Below are 15,910 nucleotides of genomic sequence, written 5' to 3'. Positions count from 1 at the left end.
ACACCCACTAAACTCCAGGAGCCCTGCCAGGCATCAGAGGAGTGGTCAATGAGCTAAGCAGTCGTGGTCCCTACCCCCAGGGAGTTTACAATAGAGAACATGGGAATAACACAGGAATTCCATTCTGGTGGCCGTGGTGAAGGGAAATGCAAGGCGCTGCGTGGGACTCCACCTAGACCAGGGTCTTTGATGTATTGCAAGGAGGGGACATCATGGAGGTCAAGGGCTGGTTCCCCAAGAAGAACTGTCTAGGGTGCCCCCTGGCCTTGTTGAAGAGTTTGCCTCTGTTTATCATCCTTCCAGGTGCCCCAAGATCCTGTCCCAGAGAGCATGTGGCCACATACATGAAAGCTTATTTGGTGACTCAGGGGATATTTTAGAGTACTATTTAATCAGTATTCTAGCTAAAGTAAGCAACTAAAATAATAATAATAATAATAACAATAATAATAATAATAATAATAATAATGATACCTCAAATAACTTAAGCAGAGAAAAAATTGGGGGCCAACGGAGCTAGGAAATACGCAGAGGAGCTGGACTCAGGGATAAAGAATTTTAGTGTGGTTCGATCCCTCCAACTGCTAACTGGCTTCTTTAATGTGAGTGGAGGTCATGGTAGGGAGGTTGGGAGCAACATGGCCTTAAATAGCAATGGGCTTTTATCCTAGCTAATAACCCCAAAGGAAAAAGAGCTTTCTTCTCCAAGCAACTATACAATCCCAGAAAAAGGTCTCTTTGGCACGCTTGGGTCCCATATTAATCCCTGAGCCCATCCTAATACCCATGATGGCATGGAGGGCTGTGGTTGGCTTGTCTTGGCTCACGTGACTGCCCCTGTTGGATCCATTGCTTGCCATTTCCACCAGAGCCACATGGAGTGAAGAGGAGGCCATCTTCCTGAGGAAGGTTACTGCACATGCAGAGAGACACTCCTGTGTCTCTCTGGAATTGCGCACACTTTTCTTACATGCAGCAGCTCATTCTTAAGGACAAATCCTGACTCAGGATACGAAGACACTAAATTAGTGAAGACAAATATCGTAATAGCATCATTTCTTCCTTGGAAGTACAATTTATTTTCATTTAAATAAGAAGTCTTTTTAGTCACCTTAAATCATTGTAAATTGCATTAAGAAATTTAAAGTTGTTCTCTGGTTTGGAAGTTTGGGCTATAATGTTTACTACTCAGCAGTTCAGCTTTGTGCATGTGGTAAGTAACCAGGGGCTTTGGGTAAGAGATAAAAGTTGCTGAGTGTGCATATTGCAGCCACCGAGCATTTGTTTTTTCATGAAAACACTGCGTTGAGCAGGACCACTGAGGATTTCCTTCCACTAACATCTGAGGACCTGCCCTGGACCAGGCGCTGTTCTAGCCCCTAGAAATACAGCATTCACTGGGCACAGAGGGAGACAAACATGTATATAATTTGCTATTCTTAAAAGCCATGAGTGCTGAGGAGTTGGGCCTTTGTCGGGAAGGCACTGTCTTGTTTGGTACATGAAGGCGTAACTCTTGTTATGAAGGGGATCTCTTACAGGCTTTGAGCAGGAGTATGACAGATTCAGACACATGCTTTACAGAAGACACAAGGATAACTGCAGTGAAAAGAGTAGAGAAGATTATCCATGACTCATCCAGCAGTCTTTATTATCATATACTTTATACTGTCCTAGAGGTGGAATCTTTTGAAAGGGAGTGATAAAGATGCAAGAGGATCAAGTATATGTAACATACAACAGCCCCACTACAGCAATTATGTTCCATTGTAATGCATTAAATGCATGGTCCCTGTAGCCATCATTTTAGGGAGGCAGGGGACTCTGGAAAAGCATGGTGTGGCTCTGCTTAGTTTTCTCCTTCTACTGTAGCTTTTATCCACCCTGGCCCCAAATCATAGCAAATTGCCACAGGCTAGTTATTTTCAGTAATAGCATATACAAACACTGGCATCTTCAGCGATTCATCAATAGATTGGAACTTGGTAATAAGTGGGCTTCCCATCAACCATATTCATCTCTCCTGTGATATTTCAGAGCCTGGCAATTCACTCGCTGGAACCAGAGATGGTCAGGTTATTTAAGGGCTAATTGGAGTGTCTCTCGCTCCTGGATGCATCTCTTCCTTGGCTTGGCTGAGCATGTAGAGGAATTCTCTTTTGGTTTTTCTGCAGTCACATTTCTCTCTCTCTCTCTCTCTCTCTCTCTCTCTCTCTCTCTCTCTCAGCCAAGCAGATTTAATTGTGTAAACATGAGCAATGGTAATTGGGTAAATAAAGTTGGAAACCTAGGTATGATGTTTTTGTTTTGCTCTGTGAGGGGAAAAAAATAGGGAACTTGTTTTTCTATAGTGGCAAACCTCACTGTCAGAATTCTGGACAGACAGTTGGCAGCAGGAACTCCCTTTACGAATTTTCATCAAGACCCATTGAGCTGAAATGTGTATCTGCTCCCTCGCGAGTTATGGATCAGACTGGGTACATTGCATGGTTTTGTGAACGCCAGCTCCTGTGTTTCTCTACACAGGTTTAGTTATCTCACTGAGAACGAGTTTTCAGGAGAACTGCTTACTCGAGTAACACATATTCACTGAAAAAGTCAGGAAAATGAGTTATCGGAGATGTACCTAACTTTCACACAACTGTAGGTGGAAAACCAATTTTTACTAACTTAAAATGTGGAGTGCTTTTTCATAAAGAAAGTATCAGCCATTGCCTTCCTTTCCATGGCTGTCATGTAAAACTGTTTTTTCCAACTTCTATTTACACACAATCTTTCCCAAACAAAAGATTTAAATGAGAGAAGACTAGTAAATCATGTTGTAGTCCTGCGTTCAAAATGTTGAGCGGTCCCACAAGATAAGGATCTCATCAACTTTTGCTTTTAATAGATAGTTTTGCCAGAATATTTTATTTATCCTTGTTTCTCGTATTTTTATTAATGTCACTAGAATTCCATCTCCTATAAGCCTGCAGTAAAATTCATTCTCCCAATTGAGAATTCAAGCAAACCAAGAAGCAAACTTGGCAGTGGAGTATGTCCCCCCTCGCCATGCAGATTGCTTTATAAACTAGAATTATTAGAAAGGAGCAGGTCCAAGGTTAATGAGACACTCATTAAAGAGAAAGAACTGTGGAAGCTGATAGCGCTCTGTGCCTGTACTGAAGGAGAGGCTATTGTTATAGGATGTTTGCTGTGCTGATATTGGAAACCACATGACAGATGGGTCAAGTGCTGATTACAGTATTCTAACATTTGGAATAGCAAGCAACATATTTGATAAGCTGGCAAGTTTTTATATATGATTCAAGCCACAATATAAGAGCCACAAGAATTCCAAATTGAAAATAATTAAATGAGCTGGAAACAATCAGATACCACACATTTTCTCCCAAAATGACAGATTTTGACATGTTGAAATTCCACCAAGGGAGCAAGAATATTCCCTAGCTCACTTGAACTAATAACGGCCCTTCATCTGCTTTTGCAAAGCAATTAATTCCTGCCTTTTCACAATGTTGGAGAGACCAATAAACATTTGTAGGCACCTTAGGCTTTACAGAGATCTGTCCCATGCATTGTTTTATTTGCTCTTATCAGCAACCCTGCAAGGTACGTCAAGCATAGGGAGGTTTAAGTAGAAGGAGCAAGGTTACATCAAGAGTGGAGTAGCATATTGAGGGTGAGAAGCCAGATCTTTCAACTACGAATATATCAGGTTCTGTTTCTGGTCGTCTGGAAAGAGGATGCCGCTGTTAACATATAGGTGTTCTTTATTGTACAAAAGTGTATCTTCTTTCGGTCAATGACCCTGCCACCATCATTCATGTGTATCTGTCTATCTGGAAAAAGGCATCCAGTATTTGCATTCAGCCTCTGAGTATCTCTGTAGGGTAGTGCTGGTGATGCCAGTAACAGTATAGTCCCGTTCCTTGTCAAACAATGTCACACCTCTGCTATGTTGCAGAAACGCCGAGAAAGCAGCAGTCCTGCATTTGTGTTTTATCATTTTTACTTGTTTGGTTGTTCTCTGAGTTAGTCATCTTACTTGTCACTCTTCGTGAAAGTCACTTTGTCTGTCTCTTTACTTTTTTACTGTCTCTCCTCACCTACCTGAGCAGCTCCCCCATCACCTCCTGGGCCTCCTCCACCCACCCAAATGCAGACCAGCTTGTTATATCAGAGGCTCAAAGGCTTTCCTAGGCCAAAATCAAGTACTGTAAACTTCTACCATTCCTTTACTCAGCAGCTTTCTAGTTTAGTTTGCTTCCCTGTTCATTTTTCTTCTTGAAATTTTATTTTGGTTTGGAATACTAAGCTGAGGCTCAGGCTCTCAAGTTTGACATTGTAGGTTTTGAGAGATCCAAAAGAGACCGTTTATTTCCAAATGTCCACATTTATTTTTTGTCTAGCTATGTCTGACATATGCACATTTTCAAATCTCAATGTCAGCACAAAATAACATTGTTGTTGCATAACATTTTGCATGAAGATTTTTTACATGTTATGAGCTTCAATTTTGTTGTATGAAATATTTACTAAATATACTGTATTTGTAGTTCCTCTTTGTCAGTGCTCCAGCTAGTACAAGATTGGGTGATAGAACTATTGCAATACATTTTGAGACAGAAGGGACAAAAAAAATAATTTCTATGCACAAATTTCTCCTTGACCTCTGTTGGGGAGAGGGAGGAGATGCTACAGGATTTTGCACCATATTTTCTTTAAAGACAACATCTTAGAGAACTCGCTCTTAGTACCATTTTTGCCATTTAGCTAGTAAGTTAGCTATGCAAATGAAGAGGAAAATAGTGTTATGTCTCAATAAAGTGGCTTGATCTCCAGATAATGGAATTGCAGCTAATTAATAGTAAATGAAAGTCTGGCTACATGGGTTAATTGGAAGATCAAGCTTGCTAGAGTAAAGGATTCTTAACCTATTTACTTTAATGGTTGCATGTTAAAGTAAAATTGCAAAAGGTTTTATTAAACATACTGTCTGTATATATACATCAAGCATACACGTGTCTGTGTGCATGTGCACACACTCACAGAATGGCTGTGTGCACATATACACTTTATGTGTATCTATCTATATATATTGTACTCAATCTAAGAGTACTGCATATTAAAACAAATCTTCAGGTGGTCCTAGCTTAAGCATCTTGGATTTCTCCAAACATAAAAAGCATTCAGACTTTTTAAGTAAAAATGCATAGAAATGTTAGTGGGAATTACTTCATTTCTACATGATATGTCATGTACAACTAGAATTCCCCAAGATTTGGCGAGTATTCTATCCAAAAGGACAATGCTCTCTATTTTTAAAGCAAGAGATTTCAAAGATGTGCCCCAAGTGGGATTTCTTGCAGATTTGTATTAATGTGCAGGCCTGTCTGGTTACTAGAAAATGTATGTAAGTGTGTGATGTGTGTATGTGGGTGTATGTGTCGAATGGGTAATAAGCATAGGATGAGGAATTTGCAAATTGATGTGTAAATGTATCAACTAATAAAAAATAATAGCGTATGCATATTTACTATCAAAATGCAAGTACCTCACTCTACACATATTACCCAAACATATATACACAGTATGTTTGTAGAAATGCCTGAAAGTCAACTAATGAAATTATGATAGTCCATTTATGGAATTATAAACAGGTCAGGTGCCCCGAAAGCACAGAAATCACTCATTATTTCTTCAAACACTTATCGCTCTGGTCTAGGCAATGAATTGTCAGCCCCTGAACCCCACACATCTCTCTACTCTGAGTGTTGGATAGTCACTGCCTGATTTGCATCTTTATGTCCCCCATAGCTCCCACCTTCATGCCCTAACCATATCCAGACACATTTCCACCTGAGCATAACAGAGACCACGGAGCTTTCCATTGGCCTGAATACCGAAAGTCCAATTTTATACCAGTCATCACGCCTTGTTGGACTGAAACTTTCAACACCTCGATAACCTTATGCAGTCCCACCCAGCACTCTTAGTTCCCTGTGCCCCAGAGTGGCTGAACTTGTTTTTCATTATTAAATCCTAAATTACTAATCATCTGATATATTCATTGCCTATCTAACAAATGTACAAAGAGAAAATCATGAGGCACATTTTTTTTTGTAAATGTGCAATCTTTTATGATTTTGTTTAACACGCCCCTCAAAACAAAAGCAAAAACAAACAAACAAACAAAACAACAACAACAAACCTTCCTGTGAAGCGTTAAGTAATCTTCTCTAGCAAGAAAAATCCTGAAGCCAAAACATATCAGCTTCAGGTGAATAGATGAAAATAAATTTGGGGAATCTTTTTGTGCAATATATACCTACCTGTGGAATTGTGCTAAATAATCCTTCTTGTCATTATACCCATGGGCTCCAAATGATGCTGAGGCTTCAAGGTTTGAAGGGGTCTAAACATGAAATACAAGATCCCCTGTGAGTTCAAACTGGTTGAATCCAGGCAATTACATTGGTTAAACAAACCTTTATATTTTAAATATTCCTCTTTTTCCCAAGGAAAGAAATGTTTGTAATTTTGGGTGACATAATGACATTGCCAAACATTCAGGAATTCAGCTCTATAAAGGATGCAACATAAACCAGGGTTCAGTTTGTTCTGCAGTCAGGTAAAAACACAACCCATCCAACACAATAGACACTAAAAACAAAGAAAAATCTTGAGTACGTTATTGCCACCTAACTGATAAAATTCCAATTGTACCAACCAGAAGCACAAACTACCATCACCTCATCCAATAGCATAGCCCCAATACCCTTTTCAGTAATTTGATTCTGCTTTCTACCTAATGGCCCAGGAATGTCCATTAATTTTCAGTCTCCACCCTGAACAACTTGAAACAGCCAGACCTTTGACTCTGCTTTTTTAAAATGAACATTCCAATACCTGTTAAACTTGCAGACCTGTAATGAAAAACAATGCTGTAGTATGAAATGTTTAGGGACAAATCCAGGAAACAGATATAGCAGCAATCAAGATTAAGCTTCTGTTATTTCTTCCCACTTCAGGTAGCACGGACACAGTCTAGAGAGTGATGGAAGATAGTACATTTATGCTGTCTTTAAAGAACATGTGTACAAAATGTCACAAAATTTGAAATGGGCTGTCATAGACAAGATGGCTTAATATGCAAATTTGAAGCTGGAGCACTGCTTTTTCTTCCTATGTATGATAATGATGATGGTGATAATAATAAACTGGCTTATGGTTTGCTCACGACGAATTATGTGGCTCTTAACATCTGCATGAAACTTTTTAAAAAATTGGTAACTATTCGAAATTTCTTACCCACTGGTGCTACCGGCCACAAAACTAGCCTGCCGCTTTCACTGAATTTTAACACAAATTCTTGTACTACAGAAAATGTAGGCCGGTTAATCACGCCTGCCAAAAAGCTCGAAGACACAATCCGTCTTGCTGAACTAGTCATTGAAGTTCTTCAGCAGAACGAAGAGCACCACGCAGAGGTGAGTGGTGTGCTGGGGGGTCGCTCCCTGAGGTGGCAGAACCCATCCCACTGGCCACGTGGTGAATAACATGCCTTAACACCCATTTTCTTTTAACTGGCCTTGCAAAGACAAAGTGGAAGCTTGGTAAGGAGAAGCCTGTGGGAGGTTGTTTAAAACAACCAAAAAGTGACTGCAGGTTGTACGCATCAGCTTAACTTTTCAGCTATTTCTAGCAACCAGCAAAAGAGGTGAGTGTATTTTAAAGGTATTATTTGAGCAGCACAGGGTTATTGTCCAGAGCACATGGAATACTTTTGGGTCTTTTGTGGTTGTTTTTGTGGCTGCCACTGTTGTTTTTATTTATTTTATTGTGTCGCAGGCCGTGGATTTATCTCTGTAACTTATTCTGCTTGCACTTGAGTCTTCATTTGTTAACCTTAGGTGATCTGGGTTGCTAAATGCAGTGACAGAAGTGAATTATTCTGTGTTGTTTAACTTGTCAATTCTTCAACAGACACCTAAACAAATTCAGCTAACTTTTTTTTTTTACAAACCACTGTCAAAATGATCATTTTGATAATAATTGTAAACCAAGGGATTTTAAGGCAAACCAAATCCCAAACAACCCAACCCTTCCAAGAAAAGATTCCAAGGTTCCATTATGGTCAAACTGTTATATCACTGTTTACTGCAAAACTGAAATTTAAAATCATATCTCTCAAAATAACATTTTGAAAATTGCTGTCTCCAGTCAACTCTACAGCAAAAAGGGAAGAACAGACATTCCATAAAAGTAATTTCTTATGCACCTGAAATGATAATTCCCATGATTAAATGAAAATTGACGGTACAGTTAACTAATCTATAACACACCATAAATCCAATCATCCCGAATAATGCCTGATTGCATATTTAAATTTCCTCCCTGTTTTTCTACTGTTCCACTCACTCTTGGCTGATCGTGGCAGGGGAAAGAGGTATGTGACTAAACCGAATGAGCCAGCCACCTGCTATCATAGTCTGTGCATGCCCTTCCAGTACCATGTCTTCTAATGGGACTTTTCCCGGGTGCTCCTGCTTCCTAACACTGACCCAAGGAATGTAACAGCAACTTCTGGTGGACTGCTTGTGACATGGGTGGCCCTCCACGGCAGGGTAAATGTGGGGTGATTCTCCTGTGCGTGCATGAAGCGATTGATATACCTAACAACAACTGCAGTTACATCCCGACACACGCCTCCTACCTGCCTTGGTTCTTTCTGTCCTTAGCCTGTCATAGTTTCCTATGTCCGTCTATACTTACCTTTATTACAACAGATGAGTACCAAGCATAGTAACCAGTAGCTAGCCAGTGATACTAATCTTCCTCTACCTACGACTGTCTCTTTGTGAATCATATATACAGTATTTATATAGAGAGAGAGCACCACAGAATCATTATTTTCCCCCAAACCATCTGAAGAATGGGGTGAAGACCACTTGAGGTGGGTCTAACACTCCCTCTCTACCCAGTGATGTGCAGGTAGGAGTGAGGGGAAGGGCCAAATCAGTACCCTCCAAACATAGAAACCTAGAACTAACCTGCAGACATAAAATGAATGCAGGTTAGAATTGTTTTCTACTCTATCCTATATGATGGTCTTTTCAGACTGGGAGTATTTGGGGTTCAAATGATGGTAAGTATGTTCTTTCTGAGTATCCACAAAATTGTCTCTAGAGACATGGAGGGGGCCTGCCCTCCCCTTATTTGGATATTAAGGCTTTTCCCACAATGACAGACCAATTTTTTGAAGACATGGATACAAAGAAAATGGCTTTCCACAGTCACAATTGTGCTTTTAAGTTAATCATAGAAGAGAAATGACAGATATACTTGATTATAACCTATTTTCTGAGGTTACTGTAAGCTAAGAAAGGAAGGATATTTTCCCAAATTATTCAAAGGGGTGCCAAAGGAAAGTTGACATTCCAAAGAAGACATTTTTTTCACTTTTCCAAAAAGCACTCTTTCACTGTTAATCATCGCCATAGACTGCCCTTGTAACTATCTTCATAAAAATATTTTAATCTTACATATTCAAAAACTATTCAGGGTAAGTAAATAGGATAGAAATAAATTCAGTTCTATTTTCATTTACTAACTTTAGAAGTTAGAAATGAAAACTTGAGAATACTTTGAAATTTGGAGACCCAGTTTGCTTTTAGGTAAATGTACAGGATTAGTTCCTGAATTAATCATTTACCCAATCACAAAATTTCATTACTCAACCAATCAAAAGCCACCTATCTGCTGAGCATTGAAACAACTGCCTCTGTGCTTTTTTTGAAGAACAAGGAGGTATATCTTGACCTTCAAGCAACAGAAGGTAGAGTGGCCAGGAGCTTGGGTTCTGTGCCAGAGAAGCTCGAGTTTGAATTGCGATCTACCTAGTTACCTAACCTCTCTTATCCTGTGAATTGAAGATAATAATAGAATATAGCTCAGATGGTGGTTGTTAGGATGGAAGGCCATATTAAGTAAAGCATCTGGTATTATGCCTGGCACAGAGAAAGCACCCAACAAAGCTTGGCTGTTGTATTATTAGAGACAAATTGCTGAGGAAGCAAAATATATGGATACGTGATCATGAAAAGGACAAAACCTATGTGGAAAGTACCACATGACTGATGTAGACAGAAAATATTGAAAGGTGAGTGGGCTCCTTTCAAGATGGGGTGTCCAGAAAAGCACCACCTCCTGTTCTCATCATTCACTTACAGATCGCAGTCACCTGGGAAGCTCTTAAAACTTGCTGATGCCCACGTCTCACCCCAACTCAATTCATCAGAGTCTCATGCAGAGGGGTCAAGGATTGGTCATTTTTAAAACTGCCCAGATGACTCCAGTATATGTCTGGGTCAAGACCCCCTGGCTACAGACGAAGAGGTAGAATATGCCCTGGCACACTAAAACAAGATGAGGTTTGCTGCCAAATGGAGGAAGTATGAAAATTTTTTCTACCGCCCAATACTCACTGCCATATTCTCTGGGTGCTCAATGAGCTCTAGAGAATCACTAAATCTTGGCTGTGTAGCAATGCTGTTTGATGGCACCACACAAATGAAAGTGACAAACAGATTTGCCTCTTCCACCAAAAAACAATAATCCTTAAAGCCATTGTTAATTCCTATACAAAGTAATTAAATGTCCCAAGTGGAAAACTTCTCAGCTATGAATACATCATATAAAAACACATCAGAGTATGGTAGCAGTTGTCACATTTATCTCTTAATTGCAGCTTAATTCTACTCTCAGGGAATAAGTTATTCACAGACACACACGGATTATGCCTTAATGTATTGTTGCTTCACCTTCCCAATCTCTCTCTCTCTCTATGTATATGTATGTATATGTATATATGTATTGTGGTATATGGAGGGGTACATATATACATGTAATTTGTGTACAAAAGATACAGTGTGCTCAGTGTGGTTGACTGTACCTCTGAAGCATACATCTTTGCCTTTAAGTAATGAAAAGTACTGGGTAAGTATTTAGAAGCCAAAGTATAACTTTTTACTGTCTTTGGAAAAGATTTTAAAGACTTTAGATGCCCACAACACTGAGTTAGCTCACGTACAAAACTAGCACTCCCCTGTCTGAGCAAGCGTAAAATAAAGTATTTTTTAAGCCTAGCCATGCCCAATCCAGGCACACAGACTGTTTATTCAATTGAAATTATACAGCTTTTTGGTTGTTACTGCCCTTGACATAATCTTTTTCTCCTTCTCAGAGAGTCAGGTTTGGTTCTAAGGTTCTAAAAGAATTACCTTGTGTATACAGAAATAGATCTGTTCTTCACTTCTCCTACAACCCCTGCCTTTAAATTCTCTTTGTTCACTAGAATTATAAGTTCCTCTACCAGACTTCAACAATGATCATTCATAACACAGTAGTCCTTGTTCTTTGTAGGGCTACCTATCTCTATGATTATTAACACCACAACTATAGACAGTTGCTCAATCATTTATTAAGTTCCAATGAGGGACGAAGTTCTCCGTATATAGTAGAAGTGAGTGCTTCTGATGTTCTCTGGTTTGCAATTTTTAAATAAAGCTGGTAAGAACTAGGTATGAGGTTGGGCAAAAACATTTTCAATTTCAGGCATTTAGGGCTGGTGTTTTGTTTTGTTTTGTTTTTTTCCTTTCTTCCTAGAACAAATCATGCCTGGGAAGGCAATTCAGTCTCCCCAATAACTGTTTTCTTAGACTCACCCTGAACATGTAAAGTTAATCAAATAACTAAAGAATAAGTGCCAACATTTGGTGTGCCTTTGTATATTTTAAAAATATCCTGCGTCAGGACTAACGAGAGTCAGCCCTCCATATAGGGTTGAGGGTGGGAGTGGGGCTCCAGCAAGTTCCAATATTTAGAAGGCAGGTGGCTGGGAGAGCTCAGGGGTGGGCTGGAGGGTTTTTGTGTCTGCTGGATTTAGCAAGGGAGCCAGTACAGCAAGGCCCAAGCCCCAGGGCTCTCATCCCCAGGTGGTAAAACTACAATAAAACCTCATCGATTCAGACCCAGACACTTCAAATTTGTGACAATTCAATTGCATATATGGCTCTTTGAACTTTTCTTAAGTAAAATGTTTGACATGATCTCAACTTTCTCTGAAAATCCTAAAGGCTCTTCTTACAACTTTTCCCAAGGATCTGTGAAATTAAACCTTCTGTGTCTTTGACTTCAATTTATATGTCAATTTCTACAATTATTAGACATTTTTATTAATTATACATTTATGATACATTCGTATGATAACCAGTGAGTACATGTTACTTTGATGCCCAAGCACGGACTGCATTTGAAAGCAGCAAGTATCTCTTTTTAGGAAACCCAATAGTTTAGGCTTGTCTGCTGACAAACTAGCATGTCTCCACTCCCATTACTCTGAATCAGTGAGGTTTTATTGTAACTTAAAATGGAAACAGCAGGTGTCTATTTCCAGCCAAGCTGACCTTGCAGAATAGTCCATGACTTGATTTTTTCCATTTAATTTGCAAACCAGCCACATGTTGATAAAGGAGAAGTAAGTAAAATGAAATCTCATGAAAGAAGAGAGGTGGACCACTGCTCTGCCTCCTAGTGGCTGTTAGAATATCCCCCAAATATCAATAGATCACAGAAGAGCTTGGCTATTGAACAAACACTTTCACTTATGGAATTATTTCCATAATCATCTTTCATGTTTCCAAACGCCTTCCATCTTTTTTCAGTGAATGCTCCGGAAAGTGTTTCCAATGTAAATACTTTACAGCATCTAGTGGGGAGGTGGGGGACAAGCCGGGGCTGGCGATTTGTTTTTATTTTATTGCTGTCTTTGAAATCAGCAAAAGAGGGCCTGTTGGCACTGCCACTCATTGTGCATGCTCCCTGCCAGAAATGATAGTCAACATGCATGCATGCCTTTGAATTGCATTCACATCTGGCCCAGTCTGATGTGAATGTCGCCCCTGAGACCCTGCACAATGATTTCCAAGGACCCACGTGCATGAAAATGAGTTACTTCACTGATATTTTTTGGTTTTCAATGTACATATGTGTGCAGTCCTCAGAAAAGTAAGTCCTCATCTGACTGAGTGTTTCCTAGCATACGTCTGATCTTTCCTACAGACAGGATGCAAAACCAGAAGCTCCCTGCTTAAAGAGATTTTGACTCAAAAGTTTTGTGACAATTGCAACAGTGGTTTCCTTTGCCTTGGTATGAATAGGAGTAACATTTCCAATGTGTAGGGAAACACAAGTCACTGAGTTTGTATGAGACCGTAGACAATTAAGCCCCCAGATGTGTAGCTGTAAGTGAACAATCGCTGCAAATTTTCAAGTTAGACCAGCAGAAAACCCATAAACACAGTGAAGAAACTCCCAAATTTGAATACCTTAGAGCAAGAACTAGCTACCAACAGTGATAAAGAGCATGACCCAAAGCATACTGAGTTATTGTAAATTGAACAGAAGTTCCACGTCTGTCACTTCTACAGCTGCATCCTCCGGCCAGTGGGTCAGAATAAAGACTTTCTAAGGCAGGCCTGGAAGCGTGAAAAGCAGTGCCTTGGGACACTTAGAGGCCCAATTGTATCAAATATGCTGTTCTCTTTACAATAAAATAACCAATCCCCAGTGGATGCACAATTAACCTTGAACAGTGAGGGCTTGACTTCCCATCTTATGTCGGAGAGAGAAGCTCATTGCCTCTTTGTCTGTTGTTTTTCTGCCACATTTTGAAGGCTTTTGCGTGGTGGTCAGACTTGATGGTGGAGCACGCTGAGACGTTCCTGTCACTCTTTGCGGTGGACATGGATGCAGCCTTAGAGGTGCAGCCCCCAGACACATGGGACAGTTTCCCACTGTTTCAGCTGCTGAATGATTTCCTGCGTACCGATTGTATGTATCATCTTTGACTTTTTGACTTTCCTATGTAGTGTACAGATAAGCAGATTGCTAAAACATTTTTATCCCAGGCAGACTATAGGATGGACATAGTTCTTCATAGTTTTATTATTAATTCAAAAGGAAACAAACTTACAGCTGATAGTGTCTTCCAACAAGCGTGTCGTGACAGGGAGCCCTCTCTTAACCAGGCCGCAGAACCCAAGGGCAGTGTCAGAAGGGTGGGTTGCTCTTGAACAAGCTAATTAACTTAACCCCTTCAGATTTTACAATTTTGATCTAAAGGTGCTTTCTAGATGAAAAACAATTTCTAGCTAAGTAACACCAGGAGCATTTCCGAGTACCTTACAACAGTAATAGCCATTCAGTAGACCTTCCTTCGCGGGGAGCATGGTGAACCAAAGGAGGAGGAGAATATTCTACAGAGAACGGTAACATAATGGGAGGAAGGGGAGTGGGTGCAAGGAAAACCTGAAAAACAGTGTCACCTGTTATTTTGTTGTTTGTCAAGAAGCGTGATTGTTTTTCCTTTTGAGAAGAGCAATACCAATGGGTAAAATGTTTTTTAATTCCATTTTCCTTCCATACAGATTGAAGCATAAACTTTGATGCTGTTCATGTAGTTTATTTCCTGCTCTTTTTCTTACTTTTTCTTTTTCTTTTTTCTTTTTCTTTCTTTGGGGGGACGGGGTGCTCTCTTAGAAGCAGTGCATTTAATGTAGAAGACAATCTTCTCTATGTGTATGTTGTATGCTGACAAAGCAACTGTGGGTTCTTACCGAAATTTTGCTTGTCTGTTCTAGATAATTTGTGCAATGGAAAATTTCACAAGCATCTGCAGGACCTGTTCGCCCCACTTGTGGTTAGATATGTGGATTTGATGGAGTCCTCAATTGCACAATCCATTCACAGGGGCTTTGAGCGGGAGTCATGGGAACCAGTCAAGTAAGGAAACCTCTTTTGATACCATCGGAGTTTGGGTGCAAATGGCTGGAGAGTCATACAGAAATGGATTAATGGTGTCTTATGGTTTTTATTGGTAGCATGGACAGAGAGCAAACACTGTACGTGTTTCCTGCTATGATGCTCATAGCCTCCTGGTCCAAAGAGCAGAGGGGGGATGAGATCGAGAAATGTTTTATGAAATGAAATTTTTGTTTTATTGCAGAAGATAAATAAGGAAAAAGGGATAGAAACCTGTCTGTGATAGTTGTACTCTGTATCTTACTCTAGTGGTGTTATCCCTAGGAATTCACATTTCTCAAAGAGTGTTCCAAAGGGGTCTTAGGCAAGGGGTCGGCAAACTTTTTCTATAAAAGTCCATATAATAAATGTTTAAGCTTTTCAAGCTACATGATCTCTGCCACAACAGGTCAACTCTGCTGTTGTCATGCTAAAGCAGCGATAGACACGAGGTGAAGGAATGACAGTTTTATGGCTGTGTTCCTGTAAAATTGTGTTTGCAAAAACAGGAGACTGGCCTGTGAGCCGTAGTTCGCCATTCTCTGGTCTAGGCTTTTGAGACATACCTCAAGGAAAGGACTCAGGCCGAATCTGGTTAGGAAACTATATACCCCACTCATTCACTCCCCACCCTCATCTCCTGAAGAGCCACAAGCAAACCAGTATATTGAAAAATGGGAGAAGATAGTAATACAGAACCTTGTTTAACTCTGCTTATTCTAGAGTTTCCTAAATATATTTGACCATAGTACTCACTTTTTTATAATAGAATGTTGATCTAAAGGACAAATTACAGGAAATCCTGTGAGTTGTGAATTTGGCAATTTCTATAACTGCTTGGTGAATCTTAGATCCTATTTGAAAATGTCTTTGCCACCTTCATTCCCCAGCAAAGACGAGGGCTGTGAGTCAAGGTGCCAAAGGGGCAGCCTCAGGCTCCCCTTTCTGGAGAAGCAGAGAGAGAATTCTCTCTAGAGATAATTTTCTGTTATGAGTCGAAAGCTTCAATAAACCCTGCTATTAGCTTTGCCCTGTTAGATTCTCC

General features: G+C 39.9%; 1 protein-coding gene across 1 annotated transcript in view; it reads left to right on the top strand.

Moving 5' to 3' along the window:
• The window catches only part of CADPS (calcium dependent secretion activator), a gene marked incomplete at its 5' end in the record, with an annotated part of 515,169 nt that overhangs the window by 390,445 nt on the left and 108,814 nt on the right, over positions 1-15,910 (top strand). Inside the window, 3 exons of the mRNA XM_019626511.1 lie at positions 7,387-7,493; positions 13,740-13,896; positions 14,706-14,847. Coding sequence (XP_019482056.1) covers positions 7,387-7,493; positions 13,740-13,896; positions 14,706-14,847 — 406 coding nt within the window. The remainder of the gene's footprint in view (positions 1-7,386; positions 7,494-13,739; positions 13,897-14,705; positions 14,848-15,910) is intronic.

Source organism: Hipposideros armiger, unplaced genomic scaffold (genome assembly GCF_001890085.2).
Source record: "Hipposideros armiger isolate ML-2016 unplaced genomic scaffold, ASM189008v1 scaffold_681, whole genome shotgun sequence".
In the NCBI taxonomy this organism is placed as follows: Eukaryota; Metazoa; Chordata; class Mammalia; order Chiroptera; family Hipposideridae; genus Hipposideros; species Hipposideros armiger.
Note: the sequence above shows the minus strand (reverse complement) of the source record. Positions and strands in the feature narration are given on the sequence as shown.